The following is a 16,427-nucleotide window of genomic DNA, read 5'->3' on the forward strand; positions in this document are numbered from 1 at the left end:
TGGAGTCATCCGGTGAAGTTGAATGTTGGAAGGTTTAGGACAAACAAATGGCAGTGCAATGTTAAACTGGAATGCACTGCTCTAAGAGGTGCTGATGGCCAGCAGTTTAAAGGGGGATTAGAAAGATTTGTATAGGGAAAGGCCATTGGTGTTTACTAGCTATGATGGCTACAAGCCACCTCCAGGATGAGAGGTCACCTGGCTGCACAAATGCAGTCACGTGCCACTTGTGGATTTTTCATGGGCATCTGATTGGCCACTGTGGGGAGACAGGATACCCATCTCTGGTCTGACCCAGCAGAAATCTTGCCATTTTATGAAACGTTTATGTGGCTGGCTAAGAACACAGGACTATTGATTCTAATGTATTAAAAATCTCTATCTGTGCAAAATCTGTACCAAGGTAATCAAATGTTCTGTACCAAACCAAGTTTTTCTGTGACCTGACTTTGAGGAAAGGAGATATTTGCATTACCGCGTATTTCATTTAATTTCTGGATCTGAGAGCTGCTACGGTGTGCAGCATAACTGAAATCCATGCCCAGCTTTCCCCCTAGGTTCTGATGGTGCACAAGGCAACACCCACAACCCTCCAATCCTCTCTTGCAGTCTCAAGGGCCAGAAACTTGCTTCTTCCTATTTATTTTTAAAAACTGAACCAAATTCCAATTTCTACATTTGTGTGATATAGCCACCCTTTCTAGGCAACCCCATTGAAAAGTGGAGGGTTAACGGCAGAAGAGGCTGTTCCTGGGGAAAACTAGTCTGGCTGTGTATGCAGTGAGGTCTCTGAAATTTTGATTTCAAATCTTGGGTGGAAAAGCAGGTATAAAAAACAGGGCAAATGAGACCCTGGTCCATTTTGCTGGGCTATAGAACTCTCAAGGAGACAGACATTTCTGGCCTGCAGGGGCTCAGGGAAATGAGGTGCTTCAGGGAGAATATGGGGTTGGCCTTCATCTTTCTCCCCTCTCACCTGCTCTGTGGCAGGGTGGATGGCAAAGAGGCCCCGTTTGAGACTCACCTGGAGCAGAAGAACGAGCTGCAGGGCCTGCAGAGAGGCCTGCATGATGCCAAAGATGCCCGCCTCATCCGGCCTCCACGCAATGGCATCGTTGGCCACCTCCATGCCTGCCAGGAAGCCCCTCCCAAGGTGAGCCAGTCGTGACTCCCAGAGTCCTCCTGTCCTGGCAATGGCAGAGCGTGTCTCCATACCGCCTGGGGCGGGTGCGTGCGGGTGCCTTCTCCGGGGGCAGGGCCAGGGACTGAGGACAAATAGAGCCCACCACTCCTGCCCAGCCCCCGCCACTGCTGGAGGGATACCAACCCCAAGCGGCTTGGCTATTGCACTCTCCTCGCACGTGAGGGTTACTTGAGAGTCGCTGCTACAGAGACAGCTGCGGCTGTAAAGGCTGCATTTCCCCCTTTGGACTCAGGCTGCCTCTGTGTTGTTGTTTTTTAACCAGCTACTTCTGCACCGTGGCAGCTGCCGTCAAAATGTACAGTCCTTAAAAAGAGCCCCCTTATAAAGACCTGCTTGTGACATCAGCGTCGTTCTGTGCCCTACCTCCTCCTCTCCCCCCTCAAAGTGGTGAGGGGTTGACACAAGAGCTGCGTTTTCCAAGGTGCAGGCAAAGCGCAAAAGCTCTTTGCGCTGCAAATGGTTTCACTCCAATGCCTGAGTATCTGAGTCCTGCTCACCAGCATCCTCTCTCTGTTTCCCTCTAGCTTCGTGATGCAACTTTGCAAGAGGAGATCCCATCCGATGACAGCCTGGCTGAGTCCGTGACCTCCCAGCACTTTGCAGGTGAGCTTTATGGGATGTCACCGGCAGAGGGGACAAAGTGTGGCAGGTGGGCACCTTCATTAGAATACTATTCTGTGCTGCTTTTAACTGAGCAAGGTGGAATGGGGAGGGAGAAGAGCCATTCAGGATGGGCACTCTCATATAGAAGGATCCACTTTCTATAATGATTAATGATTGCATTCTTCCCTAATGTGTAGTATAACCCCCCCTTTTTTTTTTTACACAAGGAGAATCAAGCTCAGTGGAGGCCTTTTGAGGATATTCCCATAATTCTTTGCAGGCTTCCATGAATTGTGCTCCATCTGTACACAGGAAATAACTGGCATAAAGAATTGCTTCCTAGAGTGGAAATGAATGTCTTCTCTGTGCCGAAGAGAAACCTCCTGCGGGAGATCTGGTGGGCCTGTCTCCAGTAACTTTCCCATGAGAAAATCTGCTTTGTAGATTTGAGCCTACTGTTAATAGAATTGTGCCCACATAAATCTATTTTTTTTTTAAAAAAAATTTATTGACAGTTTAAAAGTTACAAAAAGAAAAGATAAAAAAGAAAAAGAATTAAACAATACAATACATTACAAAACAAAAACACTACATAAAACATTAAATTAACAAAACAAAACAAAACAATTAAAAACACATCCAATAATTTCAAAATCTTGTCTTTCAATCACTTGTTTCAGCGACCTCCTCTCACCTCCCTTTTTGTATTCCACTTCAATTACCTGTTTCAGCAATTCCTTTCCATCTTTCTCTATCTTCTGTCCTGTAATTTGTCTTAACATATTCTAACCTTGTTTCCCCCCCCCCTTTAATACATTAACAATCTATCTGTACCTATTTCCTTATAACATTTCTGCTAAAGCCATATAACTTCATTCCATCATTTTTCTAACATTCATTAATTTTACAATATTTCTGTAAATAATCTTTAAATTTTTTCCAATCTTCTTCCACCAACTCTTCTCCCTGATCTCGGATTCTGCCAGTCATTTCCGCCAGTTCCATATAGTCTATCAACTTCATCTGCCATTCTTCCCGGGTGGGTAAATCTTGTGTCTTCCAATACTTCGCGATGAGTATTCTTGCTGCTGTTATTGCATACATAAAGAAAGTTCTGTCTTTCTTTGGCACCAATTGACCGACCATGCCCAGGAGAAAGGCCTCTGGTTTCTTCAGGAAGGTATATTTAAATACCTTTTTCATTTCATTGTAAATCATCTCCCAGAATGTCTTAATCCTTAGGCATGTCCACCAAAGGTGAAAGAATGTACCTTCAGTCTCATTACATTTCCAACATTTATTTTCGGGCAAATGGTAAATTTTTGCAAGCTTGACTGGTGTCATGTACCACCTGTAAATCCTTTTCATTACATTTTCTCTTAAAGCATTACATGCCGTAAATTTCATACCTGTAGTCCATAACTGTTCCCAGTCAGCCATCATAATGTTATATCCAACATCTTGTGCCCATTTAATCATAGCAGATTTCACCGTTTCATCTTGAGTGTTCCATTTCAACAGCAAGTTATACATTCTTGACAAATTCTTAATTTTGGGATCTAACAATTCTGTTTCCAATTTTGATTTTTCCACCTGGAAGCCAACTTTTTTGTCCAAATTATATGCCTCCATTATTTGGTAATAATGGAGCCAATCTCGCACTTTATTTTTTAATTTTTCAAAACTCTGCAGTTTTACTTTGTCTCCATCTTGTTCCAAAATCTCCCAATATTTCGGCCATTTGGCCTCCATATTGAGTTTTTTCTGTGCCTTCGCTTCCATTGGTGACAACCATCTCAGGGTTTTATTTTCTAACAAATCCTTATATCTTATCCAAACATTAAACAGTGTTTTTCTAACAATATGGTTTTTAAACGCTTTATGTGCTTTTACTTTATCATACCACAAATATGCATGCCAACCAAATACGTTGTTGAAACCTTCTAAATCCAACACATCGGTATTTTCAAGAAGCAGCCATTCTCTCAGCCAGCAAAAAGCGGCTGATTCATAGTAAAGTTTAAGGTCTGGCAGGGCAAATCCACCTCTTTCTTTAGCGTCAGTTAATATCTTAAATTTTATTCGCTTCTTCCAGACAAATCTGGAAATATCTCTCTGCCACTTCTTGAAACAATCCATCTTGTCTATAATTTGCAGTGTCTGAAACAAAAACAACATCCTTGGCAATACATTCATTTTTATCACAGCAATTCGGCCTAGCAATGATAACTTCAAATTTGTCCATATTTCTAAATCCTTTTTCACTTCAGTCCAACATTTCTCATAATTATCCTTAAACAAGTTCACATTCTTAGCAGTCATATTAACCCCTAGATATTTCACTTTCTTAACCAATGTTAATCCTGTTCCGTCCTGGAACTTCTCCCTCTCACTCACAGTGCCCACATAAATCTAGTTCTTACATTCGGAGCTTAACTTTTAAAAATGTATATTAGGCTTTGGATTTGTGACGAAAAGTGGTTTAATTTTATTTTTTTAAAAAAATGAATTTCAAAGAGCAAGTACTCCTGTTTGCTTCTAATTCTGATTTAAGAAGGGAATAGCACTGAATCAAGGCTGCGTTAAAACAGATGATAACTGTTGGTTTGAATGCAGTTGGAATATGTGTTCCTGGGATTTTATGGCTAATTCTAGCAGAAAGGAAGATCTGTGAGCTCCAAAGCAGACAAGCGGTTGGCTCAAGGATGCTGGAGAGGAGAGAAGATGGGAGGGGAGGTTTCAGGAACTCCTACCTTTTTTAAGGGAGTCCTTAAACTAAGATTTACAGAATCATAGAATTGTAGAATTGGAAAGGCACCCTATGTCCCATTCAGGGATCAAACTTGCAACCTGGAGCTTTCAATATATACCGTATTTTTCCCTCTATAACACGCAGATTTTTTCTCCTAAAAAGGAAGGGGAAATGTCTGTGCGTGTTATAGAGCGAATGTGTGGTCCCTGGAGCCGAAAAATCAAGCAAAAATCAAATCGCGGCGCTTCACGGAGAAAGGAAAGCTGAAAAGAGGAAGCGGCTGCTTTCCTGCATTCTGCCTCAGGGTCTTACTGCCCACCCTTCTCTGTTTCGTTGCTGTGTTTGCTGAAACGGAACAAAGAGCAGGGAAAGCCCCTCCCCTCCAGGCAAGCAGAGGGGAGAGAGGGGGGGGAAGGGAGAGAGAGGGGGGAGGGGGGAGGGAGAGAGGGGGAGGGAGGGAGGGAGGGAGAGGGAGAGGGGAGAGAGAGAGAGAGAGAGAGAGAGAGAGAGAGAGAGAGAGAGAGAGAGAGATGGCTTGGGTGGGGGGAAACTTTTGCCTTTCTTTCCTCCCTCCCGTTAAATCCCTCTCCTGCATTCTTAGACAGCTGCTTCTCTGCACACCCCTCTCATGTCCCTTATTTGTTTTTCCTTCGCTCCCCACTTAAAATGTGGTTACAAAGCATAGATCCACATGGATCCTCAGGATCTTTGCATTGGGTCACCCCAAATTCACCATCAGATCACATAGCATGTCTATGGCTACAGCCTGCCCCCCCAAAATCACGCACCCACTGTTGCCTGGGGCTGCAATGGTGCAAAAACGTGGTTAAAAAGCATGGATCCACATGGATCCTCAGGATCTTTGCATTGGGTCACCCCAAATTCACCATCAGATCACATAGCATGTCCATGGCTACAGCCTGCACCAAAAAAAGCACGCACCCACTGTTGCCTGGGGCTGCAATGGTGCAAAAATGTGGTTACAAAGCATGGATCCACAGGGATTCTCAGGATCTTTGCATTGGGTCACCCCAAATTCAACATCAGATCACATAGCATGTCCATGGCTACAGCCTGCACCAAAAAAATCACGCACCCACTGTTGCCTGGGGCTGCAATGGTGCAAAAACGTGGTTACAAAGCATGGATCCACAGGGATTCTCAGGATCTTTGTATTGGGTCACCCCAAATTCACCATCAAATCACATAGCATGTCCATGGCTACAGCCTGCACCAAAAAAAGCACGCACCCACTGTTGCCTGGGGCTGCAATGGTGCAAAAACGTGGTTACAAAGCATGGATCCACAGGAATTCTCAGGATTTTTGCATTGGGTCACCCCAAATTCACCATCAGATCACATGTCTGTGGCCACAGCATGAAGCCCAAAAATGATACATCTACTGTTTCATTCAGAATGTTTTTTCCCTTGTTTTCCTCCTCTAAAAACGATGTGCGTGTTATGGTCAGGTGCGTGTTATAGAGCGAAAAATACGGTAAGCTGTTTGGAGTAGAAAGGGTCAGAATGACAGGGAATCCTTTGATGTGAATTCTGACTCCACCTCTTGATCCATGATCCACAGTGTGCAGCTCCCTGACTCGGACTCTGGACAGTGGCATTGGCACCTTTCCGCCGCCGGACTACTGCATCGGGATGCCCTGCAAGAGCGTGCCTAAACCCAGGCCCCGACTCGACCCTCCGTCAGCCGGCCCTTTCCCGGCCAGGGGCCCTCCGCCCGTCACCCGGGTTCCCCGCAAGGCCCGGACGCTGGAGAGGGAGGTGCCCAGCGCAGAGGACCTGCTGGGCCCCAGCAAGCACCAAAGCATGCCAGCTTTCCACGGCGTCTTAGCCAGTGCCGAGCCGCCCCCCAGGCACCGGGATTGCAGGGATCGCTGCCCAGGAGGTTTGTATCGCCCAGAAGGTGGTGAGCAACGGGAAGGGGGACAACCGTTAATTCTGAATTGTTTTATTTGATGTTTTAATGTCTTGTAAACAGCTTTGAGATTTTTTCTTTTAAATTTAAACTAGTATAGAAATGGTGATGGTGATGGTGAGAATAATAATGAATTGTTCTGTCCAAATACAGCTTGTGGGGAGACATGCAAGTGAGCAATCTCTCTTTCACTTATTTGTCTGGACTCGTGCAACTTTCCTGCTGGGCTCTTCAAAAGCGACGGGGAATTTGGCTTCCCCCACCCACCCTAATGAATTTGGCTTCCCCCACCCACCCTAATGAATTGCACCTCCGCTTTCCCCTCTCAGACCTCTGCAACGAACCCAGCAAACCACGGCACGCACAGCAGAGCAAGAACTGGACTTTCCCCAATGCCAAAGCATCCACCGGCACCGACCCCTTCCTCTGCTCCCCTCATGGCCTGGAGGGCCTTCATGGTTCTGCAATGGTAAGTGAGGGTGGGGTGACTGGGGGAAACCAAGGTGCCCAGCTCAGGCCAGGGGTGGGGATCTTTTCTCCCTCCAGACGTTACTGGACTGCAACTCCCACCATTCCTAGCCAGTGGCTGTGCTTGCTGGGTCTGATGGGACTTGTAGTTCAGCAAGATCTGGAGGACAAATCTTCTCCCTAACTTGTTTAGGCCATGCCTCGCTCTAGCCCTGGCTTGCAGATGGAGCTTTCAATGTGCTGGACATTTGGTCTTCTGTTCCAGTCCACTTCCACCCCCGCCATCCATTGGTATGTTCCTCAGCTCCTAAGCAGCCTTGCTGCTCTCTGTATCCGCAGGGCTCTGCTTGCAGCGTTGTCGAGAGGAGAAGGGCCTCGTCGGATGGGCCTCAGGCCTCGCCGGCCTTCAGCACCAGCAGCAGCCGCACCCCCAGCGCATCCGACGTGGGCGAGGAGGGCAGCACGGAGGCCCGTTCCAGGGATATGGGCCCAGAAGGGCAGCCGGGCCTGGAGAACTCCGAGTCCCTGAGCGACTCTCTTTATGACAGCTTGTCCTCCTGCGGCAGCCAGGGTTGAGCGTGGCGGGAGGGGGCAGAACGGGGCACAGGTTTCTCAACATGACACCGCCACGTGCTGCTTCGGAGGGCCACACGCTTGCCCATGGGAACCTGCTTGATTCTCCCAAACCAAATCTTGGCCCTGCACCAGAGCACGGCGATGCGTCTTCCACACCCAGCGCCCCCCACCTGCCCCCCTCCCCAAAGGAAGGAAATGGGACCGTGAAAACCATGACACCAGGAGGCTCCTCTGCCCAAGAGAAGAAAGGGGTCCAAGGAGGTAATACAGCGTGGTGGTCATGCACATGGACTCTTGCTGAACGCCATTAGGCCCGCTTAGCTTATGGGGGGTGGGGGATCTAAAATGGCGACCCTTTGGTTGAAGCACGGGAGATGGGGGTGGGATCTGTCTTATTTTGCTTGAACCCTTGGCCGCTTTATTCGGTTCATAAATTCACTGTGAGAGGCGTTGGATCCAAGGTACGCTAGAAAAATCTGGCCTGGAGTTGAGGTGTTCTGAGTAGAGTATGTTTGCCAACCTGGTGCCCTCTAGGCGCTTTGGACTACACCTCCCATCATCCCTTCCCTGTGGCTGGGGTTGGTGGGCGTTGTGGTTCAAAGCGTCTAGCAGGCCCCCAGGTTGGCAAAGACTGGAGCAGAGGGTGTTCTCTTGAAAGGGTAGGTCATTGCAAAGGTGTGGGTCACCTGTGCAGAGCTTGCACTAGCGCAATATCCTCACCTCCTTGGCCCCCATTTTGCAGGTGAAGGTTGCTGAGCGATGGTGCTGCCTGGGCCTCTTAAGCGCCCCTCTTTGCGCCTAAGAAGCTGCCCCTTTTACCTCGTTGGCTGAGCGTATTTCCTTCTCTGCCTTTCATCACTTGGAGAGCATGTGCAACTTTGCCAAATCCAGTATTTCTCACCACCCAGGAGGAGGCATAGGGCTCCTCACTCAGTTACACGTGACTGCTGGAGTGTACCAAACAAGATTATTTGAGTGGGGTGGGGTGGGGTGGGGGTGGGGAGCGAGCGCAGGGATTGCCGGGTAGTGCTTCTACCTCCCTCTCTTTCATGAAGTAGCTCCCACAGCCCTTCTTCCCCACTGGAACCAACTTGGCAGGACACTTATTATCCAGAACCTCACATGCCTGGGACTTAACACTTCTGTGGGTTTCAGGAATGGCTAGCTGGGTTCCTCACTCCCCAACCCTTCCTTGTATCCCCCCATTTAAATGTTAAGTTTCTAATGTTGCTGTTTTAGTTTCCACACGTTCAGGCCCCCTCTTCTTTCCTTTCCCTGTTTCTAAAGGAGCCCCACGTGGTTCCCCCGATGGTGCTATTTTGCTGTGTACAGGCCCCTTTCCTTACGAGTCTTCCTTACGTTGTCCTTTTTTTTAAAAAAAGAAGAATTTGGGTTTGTTTTTTTAAAAAAACAAAACATTAAGATGTCTTTTGCTCCTCTACTAATTTATATAAGTTATTGTGAAATGAGGCTGTTTATTGTCTTTTGATCTCCCAGGAAATAAAGGGGTAAAAAAATGTGTGTGTGTGTTGGATTGGATACATGGATTTGGGGGGAACAACTTGCACAGCATTCTCCTTCTCCCCTGATGCCTTTTCTCTTTCCTGAAAAGGGGTCTCTCATTCCCCTAAGCGGTGTGTTTCTGTACCTTTTGATGTCTGGGGTATACCATTTCCCAGCCCCCATCCCAGTTTAAAATGATATTTTTTCAGTCTGCTCCCACTAATACAGATCCCTGACCACATGCGTGGAATTCTACATGTATTACTGTAGCAGCAAGCATGGTTTCTAAAATATTGGACCTGGAGTTGTAGGACACCCTGGGGGGATGTTATAGGCCACAGGGCAGCGGGGAGATAGTGATAGCACACCGGCTTTTTCACTTTGCATGAAGAAATGAGGTTTAGTTTTAGTATACAACAGTGGCTCACAGGCATACATCAGGGGTGGGATGCTAATAAAATTACTTGTTCCAAAGGAGCAAGGAGGGGCAGGTTCTTGAATTAGGGCTGCATATTCATGGTTCTTGTCGCAGTTCAGGATGGTGCTGGTGGTGTCAGGTGCTTTGAGTTTTGGACAATGTCTTTAAAAAGCCAGTTTCTTTGGGGTTAAACTGAGGAGCAATGGTTTCAAACTACAAGAAAGAAGATTCCACCTAAACATTAGGAAGAACTTCCTGACAGTAAGAGCTGTTTGACAGTGGAATTTGCTGCCAAGGAGTGTGGTGGAGTCTCCTTCTTTGGAGGTCTTTAAGCAGAGGCTTGACAACCATATGTCGGGAGTGCTCTGATGGTGTTTCCTGCTTGGCAGGGGGTTGGACTTGATGGCCCTTGTGGTCTAGGATTCTATGATTCCATTCTATGATTCTAGGTTTCCTAAGACAAAGTGGTAAGATCAGGCATAGGCAAACTCAGCCCTCCAGATGCTTTGAGACTACGATTCCCATCATCCCTGACCACTGGTCCTGTTAGCTAAGGACGATGGGAGTTGTAGTCCCAAAACATCTGGAGAGCTGAGAGCCAAGTTTGCCTATGCCTGGGTAAGATGGTTTCCATCACAGGCCATTCTGCCTCCCAGCTAACAGCACAGAACGACAGCTGGAGAGGGGCTTGGTGCTATGTGAGGAACTGAAAGAGTCTTCTGGTTCATCTTGCCTTGCAAGTGCAAAAGGGGGGCTTCTCTGTCAGCTGCCCAGGGTAGAAGATTCTGATCTTAAGAAATGCCATTTACTGGCTGGATGTTTAAGCAGTTGCGGGGGCCATGTGCCAGGACTATTTCTTCCATTACCTCGCTTGCCTCCTTTATTGTTAGGCTGATTGCAGAGGTTTGACGCAGGAAATCCTTCCGTCCTGGAAGAGAGCAGCATGGAAGAGATTCTTCCGTGCCCTTCCTTGCAATAGCATTGCAAGAGGCAGCGAGCTCCTCTTTCGGAGAACAGCCGCCTCCTCTTCTGCAGCTCCCTGGTGCTCCCTAGTGGCCAGAGGAGGAGCGCCAGTAGCAACAGCCTGCATTGCTCAGCCCTTACATCACTTTCCAAGGACTGCAAATAGAGGCTGTCCAGGATTCCAAGCTGGCCTGGGCTGCTCACGAGATCTTCAGAGCAGGGATCTGCAGCAGGATCTATGTAACAGTGGCAACGGCAAAAATATTCCCCCTGTAATTTTGGCTGCTCAAACCAGGGAAATTGGGGGGGGGGGGTAATTAGGAGGAGACTTTTGGTGAAATTACCAAGTTCAGTTCCGATTCTGAAACCAATTTCCTTGGCTCAGAGGAACCCTGTTCTTTAATTCTTACTCAAATGGTTCCCCCCCTCCCATTGCCTCATCTGGTAGCGCTTCAGGATCTAGTAACAAACAGCCAACAAGCCCGTGGCTTGGTTGCAGTTGCTTTAAAGCAGGGGTCAGCAACCTTTTTCAGCCGTGGGCCAGTCCACCGTCCCTCAGACCATGTGGTGGGCCAGACTATATTTTTTGGGGGGGAAATGAACAAATTCCGATGCCCGACAAATAACCCAGAGATGCATTTTAAATAAAAGCACACATTCTACTCATGTAAAAACAGCAGGCAGGCCCCGCAAATAACCCGAGATGCATTTTAAATGAAAGGACACATTCTACTCATGTAAAAACACACTGATTCCCAGACTGTCCGCAGGCCAGATTGAGAAGGTGACTGGGCCACATTCGGCCCCCGGGCCTTAAGTTGCCTACCCCTGCATTGTGGTTTTGAGTAGTAATGCAAGGCCGATACCAGTGGGATTGTAAAGGCAACTGATCTGTAGTCACCCCGCACCCCCTCCCCAAACATCCCTCCTATTAATGTCGGTCACAGACAACTGCAGTCTCACACACATAGTGTGCCTCATTCTTCCTATGCATCTGGAATGCTGAAAACCTCTGCAGTATTTTTCACTGGCTGGAGACTTTGTCTACAGTCATAGTCTGTCTTGGAAATTAAAGGAACAGGAGGATTTGAAAAGGGGGCCTGGTGGCTAACCTTTACACAGTTGAAATTTCAAGGCTGTGTTGAGGCAGGAACCATAAAGGTAAAGGTAAAGGTACCCCTGCCCGTACGGGCCAGTCTTGACAGACTCTGGGGTTGTGCGCCCATCTCACTTAAGAGGCCGGGGGCCAGCGCTGTCCGGAGACACTTCCGGGTCACGTGGCCAGCGTGACAAAGCTGCATCTGGCGAGCCAGCGCAGCACACGGAAACGCCGTTTACCTTCCCGCCAGTAAGCGGTCCCTATTTATCTACTTGCACCCAGGGGTGCTTTCGAACTGCTAGGTTGGCAGGCGCTGGGACCGAGCAGCGGGAGCGCACCCCGCCGCGGGGATTCGAACCGCCGACCTTTCGATCGGCAAGTCCTAGGCGCTGAGGCTTTAACCCACAGCACCACCTGCGTCCCGGCAGGAACCATACACTGGAGCAATTAAGTTAGCCCCAAGTGGCTTGCACAAATATACTTGCAATGCATATGAGGCTCTGAGCAATGTACATTATTCAATGTACATTATTCTTCAATTGTTACAAGCCATTAAGGTGGCTCTTTATTTATCTCCCTATTGTGGGGAGGGTGTGTGCCTTGCCTAAGGCCACTTATTCATAAAAAATAAAAGTAAGCATGCTGACTACTAGGGGGAAAACAAAGCTAAACTTGTAAAGGGAAATGCCCTTATTAGGCACCCCAACAAACCACTTTTTCATTTTTTCTCATATGTTTCAGGAAGCTTTTAATGTTTGATGTTGCTGCTGTTGTTTTCACCTGCATTTTGGTTGGAAGCCACCTAGAGTGGCTGGGTGGAGTATAAAAAAATTATTATTAGAGAGATAAGAATTTTGAACTACCTTACAGGCTTGTTGTATCAATCAATCAATTAATCAATCAAACTTTATTACAGTCACAGACCAGCATAAGATAAAAGCATGTGAATAAAATAAAGCACATAACTTAAAAGAGGAAAGGGCTAAAAGTTAAAATGTGATTATGACTCATATAAACTTAAAACAGAGAAACAAAAGACAAGCAGTTAAAAGTGACTGTAAGGGAGGGAATGTGAAGCAGCACAAATCTTGCATTATGGGCCTTCAGTTTAGGCCTGGTTTAGCCGTCCTTAGATGGATGTCCATCGTGGCAGCGCAAAATCTGGGTTTTCAAATTGGAGTGCTAGGGAGATAGAGTTGTTCTGCACATTCTGGCAGTTTGTGCAGTATAGACAGGATGAACCTAGTTCGTATATCTGTATAGTATTGGCAGTGAAAGAAAGGCATGTTCCATTGTTTCCAGAGCCACGGGGGCATTTTCTCTCCTCATATGGTGTTTTCCCAAAACAGCCTTTCTGGATGTCTGAAGGGAGGACTGGCAGTGGACCAGAGGGAAAGCCCTTCGCTGTTTTGGAATATCAAGATTGGTTATATATGGCATTTGGGAGATGAGGTGTCTCCTGGTTTCACTAATTAGGAATTTCACCAAGCTAAATCTGCTTGGTGTTCTGTGTCTTCTACACACTGTCTAGAATTGTCATCATGTTTATCACTGCCTGTTTCCATGTTGTTTGGAAATCATTCTTAATAGTTAGAGGAGCAAGGGAAGGATAGTCTCTGTCAGTCATTAAGTGTGGCAAGCCACACTCTGGCCTCAATTCTTATGAATCCAGTTTCAAGACATAGGGTAGCATTGGAGACGTGTTTAGGCACTTGTAGTGGCTGATCTCAAAACCTTAGATTGTACCAGTTCTAGTGGTGCACAATAGGCAGAGGGGCCTAGCTGGGCATCATATAAAAGCTGCATAATCGATTAGGCCTCGAATAGTTTGAGGGCTACAGGTATATCGTGTCCACCTTTAGGTCTGAGGTACTTAAGTATAGCATTTGTTTTCTCTGGGCGTCCCCTGCACCATGGTCCCCATAAGCTATTCTGATCACCCAGAGCTATGCTCAGGTTATTGAAACAGGTGACCTGCTCAGTCTTATGGCCATCGGTGTACCATGAATGAGGTCTGGGCCTTTTGACAAAAACCATAATTTTGGTTTTCTGGTAATTGAGTTCTAGTTTGCTCTCACAGTATACTGCCAGCGTTTGCATGGCTCTTTTAAGGCCTATAGGTGTATCTTGAGAGGATTGCTGCGTCATCTGCATAAAACAGCACTGGGATGTACTTTCCTGCCAATTTTGGGGGCTGGAAGTTCATGTTGAGGAGGTGGGGTACCATATCATTTATATAGAAATTGAATAAGAATGGGGCCCATATGCTCCCTTGCTTGACACCTTTATCAGTTTCGTTTGTATTGGATAGATGGCCCTGAGGGGTACATCAAACTTTTAGTGAGGGCCCTTCATTTAGGGTGTGTATTAAGTATAGCAAATGTCTGTCGTGTGGAGGTCTCCAATTTTTCCCATAGCTTTATTATAGATATAGTGTCGAAGGCTGCTCTGAAGTCTATAAAGTCCACATAGGGGGAGACAGTGTTACTAGATGAGTACTTCTCTATTAGATGTTGAAGAACTAAGCACTGGTCGCTAATCAAGTGGCCTTCTCTGAATCCTACTTGTTCCTCTGGAAGTATATTTTCTAGTTCCAGTCAATTTTGGAATTTCAGTTGTAGGTGTCTTGCATACGGTTTACTTATTATGTTAAGGAGACGGATTAGTCTATAGTTGGCGGGGTCCCCTTTCTTCCCTTTTTTTTGTATATTGGAATGATGATTGAGAATCCCCAGTCTTTGGGAATACATCCATAGGTATCAATACAGGTGAAGAGGCCCAGAAATCCAGATTGTTTTGGGTGGCCTCTGCAGATATTCCTGTTTCAGTTGAGCTACCAGGCTCTCAATCTCTGTCCCACTTTGGGAGGTTCACTCTGTTTCGAGGGATTTGGCCTCTCTCACCATGACTGGCCTTGTAAAGTTCCTGAAAATATGTCTCCCAGATTCTTGCTGGGCTATGACATTCCATCTTTGGCAGTCTGTTAGTTTGGGAGAGTCTTATGGTATTCCAAAAAAGAGTGGGATTATTGTATTTAGCTGCTGGATAACCCGTGTCCAGTCATTTCTTGCTGCTTCCTTTTTCTTCTAATCCAGGCATCCCCAACCTTCAGCCCTCCAGATGTTTTGGACTACATTTCCCATCATCCCTGACCACTGGTTCTGTTAGCTAGGGATCATGGGAGTTGTAGGCCAAAACATCTGGAGGGCTGCAGATTGGGGATGCTTGTAGTGCCTTTTGTGATGGAGGTCCAATGCAGCAGTTTGAGTTGCATTGGAGACATGAGTTTATGAGAGCTTTTTTTGCGCCGATGCAGTCCTTGTTGAACCATGATTTGGCGTAGTGTTGATGATGTCTCCACTCTATACCTCTATTTTTGAGGTCTTGGTATAGACTGAAGTTCAGTTCTGAGCTCAGCAAAGACCCAACTGCTTTGACTAGCATTACCCTCTCCTTCAACGATAACTACCACTGACAGAGACATCTGTGATGCCTTGTAACGAACAGAGGCACCAGCCTTGCACTATCACAAATGATAAAAGCACAAGGTGGGGAATGGAAAGCAAAGCTGGCAGCCTACAGCCACCATTATGTGATGTAGACTTGTTGCTTTGGGAATCAGTATAGGGGAGAGCAGCAGGGAAATATGCATGAAGTACAAGCTGTGTTGATGACCTGCGTTGCCAAATAAAAAGTAGATGGGGAAAGGTTAATAGGCCAAAGGTTTGGAGTTGCAAGAAACATGAGTCATAGGGAATGCCAATGAAGCCACATTTTTGAGAGGCAGGGGGAGGTTCCCTGTCTTAGCCTTAATATAGGGGTGGGAAACTCAGCCCCTCAATGTGGCCCTTGGGACTCTCCGTGGGCTTGAGTGCCCTGCTCCAGTCAGCCTTTCAAGGGCTTTATGTTTGACTGGAAGGTGTTATTGAACTGTGTTAATGCCTCTTGCTTGCATGAAGTGACAGTGATAGGCAGGTGAGTGTGCATCTTTTTTGGGTGACTGGAATGTAGCCCCAATGTACATTCCTCTTCAGTTATTGCTTCACCCAGTTTTGCCTCTGGCCCCATTTACCACCAGCCTGTGGCCCCTGGAATATTGCCCTTGAGGGTTGGCATCCCTTCGGCAGTTTCCTGCTGCCCCCATGTTGCCTGCTGCCTGCACAGATCTCATCCTGCAACTTGTACACAGCCAGTTAGTTAGTCCTGTGCAGCACAGCAACTGTTGGAACTTCAGCTTATTTTGATTAAGGAGCTATTTGGCTAATGTTGTATGTTATCTGACAACCGAGCTCACTTAAAGATGCCAAACTGCTTTTCCCCCCAGCTGGGGACAGAATAATGCATATCCCCCCACCTCCTATTTTTACATTTAAGAGACCTCATAGATGATACTCTCCAACACCCCCAATTATAGATCTGTGCCTTCCTCTCCTGAAATGGGGCAATTGGACTGGCATCCATCTGTTTCGGGAGACAATGGAGGGGTGACCCTTTGGGGGCAAAGTCAAGGTGTTGGAAGGTTGCAGCTCTTGCTTATGGCTGTAGTGACCAAGGCAGAAGAGCTCTTTTGTTGCAGCTGGGGCAGATGAAGGCATCTGGTTGTGCTGATGCAGATGCACCCAAGGTGTTTCTTCTTTCTGCACTCTCCCAGCCATCATTCCTCCTATGGTCACTGCTAGGGATACATCACCTATGTCTCTAGGCACTGTGGTTGTCTGGCAGGGTTGATGTTGTCAGCTCTCATGTCACATTTGCAGACATCTTTGTATGGGCAAAGCCTAAGGATCCCTGGACACTTATAGGTGGTGATCTTCCTCCAGAAAGTTAGCAATGAACAAGCTTCTTGGGGGACCAGCTGACCCCTATATACATGATCTTAAGTCCAGTCGCGAACAACTCGGGGGTTGC

At 46.9% G+C, this 16,427-nt stretch overlaps 1 protein-coding gene across 2 annotated transcripts in view; it reads left to right on the forward strand.

The window, feature by feature from the left end:
* The window catches only part of NCKAP5L (NCK associated protein 5 like), a 42,489-nt gene extending 33,420 nt beyond the window's left edge, over positions 1–9,069 (forward strand). For both annotated transcript variants that reach the window (XM_081844328.1, XM_081844329.1), the window contains exons 9-13: positions 991–1,153; positions 1,729–1,807; positions 6,142–6,462; positions 6,822–6,961; positions 7,300–9,069. In XM_081844328.1, coding sequence (XP_081700454.1) covers positions 991–1,153; positions 1,729–1,807; positions 6,142–6,462; positions 6,822–6,961; positions 7,300–7,536 — 940 coding nt within the window. In that variant the 3' untranslated portion in view covers positions 7,537–9,069. The remainder of the gene's footprint in view (positions 1–990; positions 1,154–1,728; positions 1,808–6,141; positions 6,463–6,821; positions 6,962–7,299) is intronic.
* Positions 9,070–16,427: the final 7,358 nt, after the last annotated feature.

The sequence above is a fragment of the Podarcis erhardii genome (genome assembly GCF_964252035.2).
Source record: "Podarcis erhardii genome assembly, chromosome: 2".
Lineage (NCBI taxonomy): Eukaryota > Metazoa > Chordata > Lepidosauria > Squamata > Lacertidae > Podarcis > Podarcis erhardii.